We start from the raw sequence: 10,839 nt of genomic DNA on the forward strand, positions 1-10,839 counted from the left end.
ACTACGAGTACTCCTCTATAACTTTGTCGCCGGTTATGTCCACTTTATTATTACTCGCGTTTCTCGCATATCTGCATATGTACTTAAGTATGTAGATATGTAAACAACTGGCACCCTCCGCCGTTGTCCGTTGATTAGATTATCAAGCAATTAATTAATCATCTAAACGTTTAATTACTTCAATTACTAATTGTTCATAGCTGTTGCTGCTGTGGTTGCGCTTATAACATAAAATACGTTATTCCTATTTTACTATAACTGAGCATACATGCATATGTATGTATGTACATTAGACTAGATCATCAAAAAAAAATTGAGGTTTCTCGGCCGGGATTACAAAATCTATTATATTTTAAGACGTCCACCAAAATACTTGGTAAAAATATTAAGAACTACGTGAGCTGGACCGATTTGAAAATACCTCCAAAAATGTAGTTTTTTATGAATAAAAATAGTTTCTTACAGAAATTTTTGAAAAAAAGTCCCCTCAGATGACAAGCTTAAAAAATCTGCATAAAAATAATTCNCACCCTCCGCCGTTGTCCGTTGATTAGATTATCAAGCAATTAATTAATCATCTAAACGTTTAATTACTTCAATTACTAATTGTTCATAGCTGTTGCTGCTGTGGTTGCGCTTATAACATAAAATACGTTATTCCTATTTTACTATAACTGAGCATACATGCATATGTATGTATGTACATTAGACTAGATCATCAAAAAAAAATTGAGGTTTCTCGGCCGGGATTACAAAATCTATTATATTTTAAGACGTCCACCAAAATACTTGGTAAAAATATTAAGAACTACGTGAGCTGGACCGATTTGAAAATACCTCCAAAAATGTAGTTTTTTATGAATAAAAATAGTTTCTTACAGAAATTTTTGAAAAAAAGTCCCCTCAGATGACAAGCTTAAAAAATCTGCATAAAAATAATTCAAAATCTTTTCAACGGAACCGTAATAATGAGATTTTTGATGCTGTTTTTTTACTTTTTTTCAAAAATTTATTTACGAAAAACTTGAATAACTGGGCCAAAACTATTCTGATGTAGACTTATGGGATCTCAGTAGAAAGTTATTTTCCTACTATTTTTATTTTTTTCCAAAAAAAGTCATTCGTGTCCCAATATTTTTTTTTTTTTTTTTTTGAATACCAACACATCTTAATTCAACTTTGAATTATGTTCGTTCATCTTAAGTTTCTCTTTCAGCCTTTGAATGAGTTTATTAGCAAATACAAAAGGTGAGAAAATACCTTTCCAATGATACCTCACAAGTCTAAATTAGAAGAGTTTAGGTTCAGTTCACAGTTTTAGAACTATGCATGTCCCTTACCCACCCCGTGCTTGCAAGTTATGGGTTCCCATACCGCACGGAATGCGTTACCAAAGAGGATGTGATTTACTGTACATTCTCAATTATAGCTTACCGCCTTTAGGACGGCAGTTTAAATAGATCGCAGTTCATCCGTCGTCTAATATAATCCTTCTTTCGCCCACAGTTCAAATCCAAATACCACATTGATGTTGACTTTGAGGTGCCGAAGAAGCTCAACTGGTATTATGCGCCAGTTTTCACCGCATTCTGGATGATAATCTATTTCAGTATAGTGATTACACAAGTTAATCGTCTACCCACGCCACTAACACGGAAAGATGAGTTACCGCATCCTGATGCCTACATAGCCGAACGTGCCGAACAGATACTGATCAACCTTTCACGCATCGGCCCGAAGGTGGTGGGCAGTGAGGCGAACGAAGTGAAGGCTGTGGAATTCATAGTCGGCGAAATCAACAAAGTTAAAGAACAAATGAGCGATTACTTTGAACTGGAAATTGATGTTCAAGTGGCCACCGGTTCATATGTGCACTGGACTATGTTGAATATGTATCAGGGCGTGCAAAATGTGGTGGCGAAATTGAGCGAAAAAAATAATACGAGTTCAAATTATTTGCTCATAAATTCGCATTTCGACAGCGCGCCTGGCAGTCCGGGTGCATCAGATGATGGTTCGATGGTGTCGACTATGCTGGAAGTGTTGCGCGTCATTGCGAAATCTGATGGACCACTCGAACATCCCATTGTGTTTCTGTTCAATGGCGCAGAGGAGAATCCTTTGCAGGCATCGCATGGTTTCATTACACAGCATAAATGGGCACAGAACTGCAAGTAAGTTCGAATCAGGAAAAATTCCTAAATCGACCTTTCGAAGTAAAGCTAGTAATTTAAAGGCAGTTCAATTACAAATTTTGGAACTTAGGGTTGCCATCTAACATTAAGTTTAGTCAACGTTTTTTCACCTTCCTTTAGAGCTCTTATCAACTTGGACTCCGCTGGTTCAGGCGGACGTGAGGTGCTTTTCCAATCCGGACCCGGTAACCCATGGCTCATGAACTATTACCGCCGCGTGCCACATCCATTCGCGAGTACGTTGGCCGAGGAGCTCTTTCAAAATAATTTCATACCATCTGATACAGACTTTCGTATTTTTCGTGACTACGGTGGTGTGCCTGGTAGGACATCAATAGAAATTTAATTTCAAATTATTTATAACTTATCAATATAGTAAACCTTTTCTAGGTTTGGATATGGCCTATATCTTCAATGGCTATGTCTATCACACAGAGTTCGATCGCTTCAATGTCCTGGCAAAAGGTTCGCTGCAAAATACAGGCGATAATGTGCTAAGTTTAGCGAGGTCAATTGCTAACGCGCCTGAAATGGATAATCCAACGGTTAGTAAAGATATCCCACATCGATCTGTCGCTGCCTCATATCACATACTTGCACATAGCCGACCATCCTTACAACATCGCATTTCTAACCTCTATTTCCCTAGGGCTACGAGTCGGGTACTGTTATTTTCTACGACTTCATCGGTTGGTTCATCCTTTACTATTCAATAAATACCAGTATCATCATCAACGGCATTGTTTGCTTGGGGGCTATCGTCGCCATATTCCTTTCGCTTTACTTCATGTCCGCCCGATCGGGACTGGGTTGGTTAGCAATTGGTCGTCGATATGCGCTCTCGTTTGCCGTACAAGTGCTCGGACTCTCATTGGGTGCAGTTTTGGTAATAATAATAGCAGTTTTTATGGACGGTGTGGGACGTTCTGAGTCATGGTTCTCCAACACCTGGTTGATATATGGTCTCTATTTTTGTCCAATGTTTTTCTGCATGGGTATATTTCCGGCAATGTTTCTGGAACGTACAAAGAAGGTGAGCGCTATTCAAATGCGTTACAAAAAATACGTCTACTACATGTTTTTTTCTTTCATAGGATCTGCTGAGCTTGGGTTTTCGCATACAGCTCTTCATGCACTCGCATTGTTTAATTCTTGTTTTGCTAACGATCATCTTAACGGCGCTGAGTGTGCGTTCCGCCTATATGTGTATGATGGCTGTTTTCTTTGACATCGCAGCTTTGATCATAAACTTGATCACGAAATGGCATCGCAGAGGTAATTCATCACCTGACGCGATCATCTAGGAGGACTGTTGTGCTACAACAACATAACTTTTGGACTGCATGCATAATATTGTTTTTTTTTTGCTTATTATACATAAATTTATACTTTTTCCAGCGTTCATTCCATCAAATATTTTTTTTACCGTTACTTTTATTTGTTCCGTTATTTTTAGCGTATTGGTTCGCTATCACCGTAATTATTTGCCAAATCTTACCATTCATATACTACACATCAACAGCATATACCAATTTGGCCTCTATGATACCGATGGTGGGTCGTTCCGGATCCGGTACAAATCCGGATTTGCTAATTGCTGCCATTGCAATCTTCTTTTCCTGCCTATTTGCAGGTTTTCTGGTAAGTACTACTTTTACTCGCGACAATGCTCGCAAAGAAGGCTAATTTAATACGAATACTCTTTAAGATGCCGCTCTACCTGTTCTTCCGTAAAACGCGTACAATCATGCTTTGCTTCTTGGGCGTTACGATTCTCTTCATCGTACTGGCTGTAACGCCAGTTGGTTTCCCCTACACGCCCAAAGTGGCCACCCAACGCTATTCGCTGCTCGTGAGTTGCCATTGAGTTACAAAAAATAAATATCAGCTATAAAAAATGGCACCTCCTCTTTTCAGCATGCAAATCGCATACTCTACAATGCCGACGGCACAGCGCGCGTCAATGAATCGGGCATTTATATCTTCCCACAGGATCGTCGCGTACACGAAGTGGATGGTAAGCGGACAATTAGTACAGCAGAGGTTTTATGGAAAAAGAGCAAAGGTTTGAACGTACATATTTTCAGATATTATCAACAGCATCGGCGTTAAACAACAGGTCGGCGATATTTGTAACGACGAAATTTTCTGCGGCATGCCATTGTTGAATCATCGTTGGCACAAAGCCAGGTAGGTTGGTAGCAAACGGCAGCCACCTAATTGAACACACATTTGATATAATCTTTATTTATCGTCTGTTATAGAGAAACTAGTTTCTGGATAACCATAGACGAACAACCGAATATTCCCAGCGATAAACCGCTACTAACTTTGACATCCCAAACCGCATTGGATACTGCAAATACGCAGCGTTACAACTTCACGCTTGCCGGCCCCGATCACATGGCAATCTATATTGGACCTAAAGCGTCGAATAAAATTGTCAATTGGTCATTCAACGAAACAATGTTGGGCGATAGTTGGAGCCCACCGTTCTTTATTTACTACTCGTATGGTAAAGATAGCAGCGCTTTGGAGTTCTTCATCGACTTGGAGGTAATTGTGCAACCGCGAATATGTTATAATTATATGGGCTCTCGAGTTAGTAAGTAGCTTGGGGTGGGTTGATCCGGTGAGCTATACGCCAGCCGCATACCGTTTAGCGCCTAGTAAGTAAGTTCGACAACCGTACAAGTCAAAAATTGCTTTTTTATTGTTGAAAACATATATGTAATACTTCTATATTGGCAGTAAGCTAACATCTCAATCAGTGTTGCCACAAAGATTTTTAATTTTTTACCAAACCTCAAAAAAAATTTACCAAACTCAGAAAAAAATTACCAAATTTTTATGAGCATAATATTCTAAACAAATTGGAAATTATTTTTCGACGTATGTAGATAATTATTTTGGCGACGACTGAACTACACCACGTCTGGTATTGTGGCCAGCTTAGATCTATTTATATTTTTCGACCGAAAAATGAGTTTAAAAGGTGTTTAATAGTTCATTTCTACTGCAGTTTATGCTTATTGGAAAAAAGCAGATTACAACTCGAAGGAGGTAGTTTCTCATATTAGGTACAAGCAAATGAAAGGAAAATAACAAAAACGAATAGTTAAACATTGCAGATCACCTCTTGTCAAAAATAACTAAACTCTTAACTGTAGTTAAGCGTTTGGTGGAAACGGGCTGTAACATACAGTCTTTTACATCATTTATTTTACATAACTTAAAACCAAAACATGAAACCAGCAAATGTATCGTTAAACGGTAGATAAAATTTACTTTTACTATTTTATAAGTGGGTCACATTCGTATTTAATCGCAAACTTTTAATTAGTCCCGTGAAATTATTTTCTTTCACCATTGGTTCCGGCAGGTAAAAATTATCCAAAATCCAGATTTGTGGGACTGTACGGGCTGTGATCGAGCCTCCATATTGGGAAAAATGGGTGGTTTCCTGCTATATTGCAAACTCATACTAAAAGTTCTGAGTTGTCAAGGCAAATTGTTACATTAAAGAGCCCTTTCAATTTTTGGCTATCTTAAGGTGTAGATACATACATACATATGTAAGTACATAAGGAAATTTTTATGTTTTGTGCAATTGTCAGAAGGTTCAAAGTCATAAATTTTTATAAGTAATAAGTTAGTATTAAAAACTTAAAAGAAAAGACTTACGTTAAAAAAATTACCAAATTGAGAAAAAAATTGCCAAACTACCAAACTCCTTCTAAAAAGGAAAAAATTACCAGTTTTGGTAAAAAATTACCAAAGCGGCAACGCTGATCTCAATGTGTAAGCATTCCGAAATCAAAGCGAGACAGTCTAGTACTGTTTTTGTCAATGTATTGTGTACTTGAGTGCCGTTTTTGTAAATGTGTCGTGTACATGTTTATTTATAAACGTATGTGTTCCTTTTCTTTCGTACGTGTTTATTGATATATCTGTACTGTAGTGTTTTCGGACGGTACTAGCTCTTACTGCCAATATAGGAGTATTACATATATGGTTGAAAACAAACACCGTACAAGTAACGGGCTTGTTTGGTTTTTCTCCGCATTTCATCCTACTAGATAATTAGCGGTTAACGTAGCGCAGCTGATTGCACCCGTGAAATGATAAGAAAACCCGTAAATGCCCGTAACTTGCACGGTCTCACGAACTCACCTATTCAATTATGGTAGATACTAGGGGGGATCGCAAAATATCGACATCTCAATTTTGTAAAGGGCATCCCTTTTATTTTGTTCTACGTACAAAAAAAGAGATATGTATACACGAAAATTTCAAAACTCAAAACAAATTTTATGGGTCGCTACCAGGATCGAACAATTTTTTATTTTTTTTAATTGCAAAATCTTATATACATGTAAACATATAAATTCTTAAACTTTCTGAGTTATAGCTAGTCAAAATGAAAATTTTGTCGAGTTTTTTGCGGTTTTTACAAAAACAAATTTTTTCAAGGACTACCCTAAAAGACATCGAATTGTCGAAATTTTGCGATTTAAAAAAAAACATTGCGACCCCCTAAAATTTTTTTAACGTTTCGAAATGTTCGTGAATATTTTTATTTTGTGCGTAAAACAGTGTGTTGATATTTTTGTAGGACCACCCTAATATACTTCATTTAGAATTCTAGAGCATTTAGCGAATCGAGGGAGACCAATCCTCTAACTAGGTTGAAGAGCAGAACGTTTACATATTTTTATCTGTCGGAATATAATGCAATATGCAGACTTTCGGATGAAAGACACTACATGGACAATATATGTATTATAGTTGGACAGCAGGAAAATAAGCGGTCTGCGCCTAAATTTAGAAGAACTGCAAATCTATCTGTAAACACTGCACGATGACGTATTTTTTCTTCGAATTCAGATTCTTAGCTTATAAAGTTTGCTTTCCTTTCACTTTCATCTTAGCTCTCCTCAATTCGTTTAACATTTAAAAACAACTAAATGGTTTCTTACTTTTTTTCTTCAACAGGTTCTCGCCGACAACTCAACCACAGAGAACTTAGAAATCGGTATAGTTGGCCATTGGATCCATCAGACGAATACACGGCCTGACGAATACGAAAAATTCATACAAAGCTTTCCGGATTATGCTTTCGTTGTCGATTGGGTTGCCACCTACGAAAGTTGGCGGTTTTGAATAAATTTGTATGAGGCAATAATTAACCATTGTCATTCATATGTATGGAAACTCGAAAACGTTCACATCATGCGATTGTTAGAGCTTCTATATGTATTTGTTGTTATTTCTTACTTTTTTAAGAAATTCTCTTAACCATTAAATATTATGTGACGGCATAAGAACCACAGCAGCCTATCAAAAAAGAAAGGTTCGATAGTTGAGAACTAACGAAATAGTTGCGATCTAAGGCCTTAACTTTTACGCCTTGAGAAAAAACAAATCGGTGCTGCTCTGGTTATTTGCAAAAGGAGCAGTGCCTGCAATATCTGTAATTTTGTTTTTCAAAAATGTATGTATGTATGTACTAGGGTTGCTCTGATTTTCATGGCCTCATATAAATACTCTAATTATATTTATAAATTTGGAATAGTTAGCACTATTGTTCAGTTATGGAATGCACCGAGGAGCATTTGTAAAGATACTCGTAGTTTATTTATACTATTTTACAAGATACATATGTACATATGCATATAAGTATTTAAGTATATTGAATCCGAAATAAACGATATTGAGACTGTTTACTTGTTAAACTTCGTTATTTTTTTAGTAAAAAAATGTACGTCCATTACTCGTAAGTTGTACTGAAAAATCAACAAAAGTAAGTATTCATTTGAGTTGTGGAAATGTGCGCTGCAGCGAAAGAGATCTGTTAAACGTAAGGCCCATCGCATTGGAATAAAAGTTGTAATATGGTATCTTTGGCCGAGTAACAAAAGCGTTAGAGCACGTTTGGCCCCCCAGTCTACAGCGTTAAGTAAAAATACCTGCTAATATTTTTAGTTGTCGCTTTGGGATATTGATTAAAAATTCGATTGCCTCTAAAGCAGCGATGGCCAGAGAGAGCTTTTACTCTGCTCGCGCCTATACAAAATGTATAGAAAGCTTAAAAGAGCTTTGCCCGCGGGCAAGGCATTGCCGACCAGTGCTTTAAACCCCCAGTAGCCTAGCTTAGTTCAGTTGAACTCCGCTAGTGCAGTTCTCACATTTCTCTTCTTTCGTTCCTGAGCTCTTCTTCGATCATATTTCAACATATTTCCAAGTAAGGCTCAGTCCCAATTGAGGTTGCGGCCAGCGTCTCCCGGCTAGTCAACACGTAACGCTCTGCTACTATGCCATTTTGAGCTTTCGAGCCAGCTGTGCACCCATCACCGCTATAAATGCGTATAAGCAATTCCTTATAGATTTCTCCTATGTAGCTCATTAGTTCATCATTAACCGCATCCATCTGCCATAAGGAGTAAATTTTGATACTCCGTCACACTGCGATCTTTTGATAAAGACTTTTCCTGGGCGTATATAGTGTGTCTAAACTTTTGACCAAAAGTTGGCTCTAAAGATTGCACAACACCGAAAGTGGTTTGTCTCCAAATCAGACACAAACAAAGCAAGTCCTTCGATAGTGGCTTTTTAGAGCTTTCTGTTTTGAGTAAAAGCTTTTTTTGGGCAAGCAGCCTTAAATTAAATTTGTCAACGGGAGAGGCTTTTTAAAGCTTTCCGTTAAGAGTAAAATCTCCCACTGGTCATAGCTACCCTAAACTAAATTAGACAAACGGAGAGGCTTTTTAAAGCTTTTTGTCCAGAGTAAAAGCTTTTTTTGGCCAAGCTGCCTTAAACTAAATTTGACAACCGGAGAGACTTTTAGAGCTTTTTGTTCAGAGTAAAAGCTTTTTTGGGATAAGCGGTCCTAAATCAAATTTGCAACCGAAAAGGCTTTTTAAAGCTTTCTGTTGAGAGTAAAAGCTCCCCCTAGTCAAGTTGCCTTAAACCACTCATGGGCACTGCCTTGCCCACGTACAAAGCTCTTTTAAGCTTTCTATACATTTTGTATAGGCGCTTGCAGAGTAAAAGCTCTCCTGCCCATCGCCGTCTTACACTAAATTTGACAAGGATGCTCGTTCCAAACTAAACCATATTCGCACCCTGTCATAAGAATCAACTGATACTAACAATTCGAATGAATGTTAAATCGGTTTATTTATTTTCGATCTATTATCCCTAATGCAAAACGTGGGGTGGTAAGCCATTTTAAACAAATACATATTTATATACGGTGGTGAAAATGTAAATATAGAAAAGATATTTTATCAAATTTTGGCCATTTTTCTTTGTTTAAACAAATTTTATTCTTTTTTTATGAAAATATAGCTTACTATTTTAAACAAAACGTTGTAAATCCAATTTTGAAAATCTTCTTGAGGAACATTTGTAAAAATTCGATGAATTTTAATAAATGTTCATCAAAATTTTAAACTTTTTCAGCACAATTATTATTTTTTTCTTTTTGAGTATGTGTGCAGTTTTGTAGCCTTTTAATTTTAGTAGATTTGTAGCAGAATCGCAATTGCGCATTCGGTCGGTCGCGCTTAGATCGTACCTCATTGGAGCGTTGCACTGACAATCGGTATTATAATGATAGGTGTGTTAATATTAAGAGTCTCTTCCTCGTACTAAATTTTTGATTTCTCTGCAACAAAAGATATTATGAAATTACTCTCTGACAAACGCGAAACCCAGTAGAAAAATATTCTATTCGCAGTGCTGCCACTGAGCATACGATATTTGGAAAAAATTTACGATCAAACGCTTGAGGTTTCATTGCGAGTTGCTCAAAGTATTTACATTTATTTCTACTAATCTGTCAAATGCCCGACCGACCAAACGCCCGATTGCGATTCTAATATAAGGTGCAAGGATTTACCGTTGATTTTTGGCAATTTTTTCACGCATTTTTGCCAATACAACATTCACAATTTTTTTTTATGGTAAAATGAGCAACACCTTTCACAAAATAAATTCCCAAAAATCAACGATAAATCCTTGCTACTTAAAATTTTCACTTCGCCATAATAAAATTGAATGGGCTACAAAAATGAGTACTCAGAATGTTTATAAGATATCTTATTGAAAAGCTCAAAATTTTGATGGAACTTTTTCGAAGTTTGCAAATTTTTGTACAAAGTTTCAAATTTTGATTTACATGGTTTTTTTTTTAGATATCGAACTACACTTTTATAAAAAAAAAAAAAAAATAAACATTAAACAAACGCAAGGCAAATATCCAAGGAATGCTAAATGTCACTTCCCTATTTATATTTTCGCCACTGTACATATATAAAAAAAAAATGCATTATTCGCACGTGATTATTTAAACAATATTTATGGTACTTGATCATTATCGCACACATGGTGTGGTCTTAGGTCCAAAATCGCTATCTATATATACTTATAGAATACTAAGATTGTGTTAAGTGCTAGGGATTTTATTCTTAATCGATTAAGTAGTCAAACAACTCGTGATTTCGAGACATTTACCACTTCAGATTTCACTCAATGCCGTATAAAGACCTAATATATTCCATTCATCAATGGTTCATTTGCACGGAAGTGCCGGTGTCAGAGAGTTCGATTTTAGTAAACAGAAAATTAAAACTCAATGCGG

The 10,839-nt window shown here is 36.6% G+C and overlaps 1 protein-coding gene across 1 annotated transcript; it reads left to right on the top strand.

The window, feature by feature from the left end:
- Positions 1-274: 274 nt before the first annotated feature.
- LOC108379312 (endoplasmic reticulum metallopeptidase 1) lies at positions 275-7,906 on the top strand. Its single transcript, XM_017635656.1, has 12 exons — positions 275-280; positions 1,507-2,174; positions 2,316-2,518; positions 2,586-2,740; positions 2,845-3,228; positions 3,290-3,470; positions 3,652-3,836; positions 3,904-4,047; positions 4,113-4,212; positions 4,283-4,385; positions 4,460-4,751; positions 7,191-7,906. Exons 1-12 carry the CDS (start codon positions 275-277, stop codon positions 7,356-7,358), a joined length of 2,589 nt encoding a protein of 862 aa, XP_017491145.1. The 3' UTR covers positions 7,359-7,906.
- The last annotated feature ends 2,933 nt before the right edge of the window (positions 7,907-10,839 follow it).

The sequence above is a fragment of the Rhagoletis zephyria genome, unplaced genomic scaffold (assembly GCF_001687245.7).
Source record: "Rhagoletis zephyria isolate East Lansing unplaced genomic scaffold, Rhagoletis_zephyria_1.1 Rzeph_scaffold_16141, whole genome shotgun sequence".
Taxonomy (NCBI): Eukaryota; Metazoa; Arthropoda; class Insecta; order Diptera; family Tephritidae; genus Rhagoletis; species Rhagoletis zephyria.

Bases quoted from the DNA above. Each gene is read 5' to 3' on its own strand.
- LOC108379312 (XM_017635656.1), top strand. The intron at 3,229-3,289 runs GTGAGCGCTATT...TTTCTTTCATAG, and splicing joins TTCTGGAACGTACAAAGAAG to GATCTGCTGAGCTTGGGTTT. The intron at 4,213-4,282 runs GTAAGCGGACAA...ACATATTTTCAG, and splicing joins TCGCGTACACGAAGTGGATG to ATATTATCAACAGCATCGGC.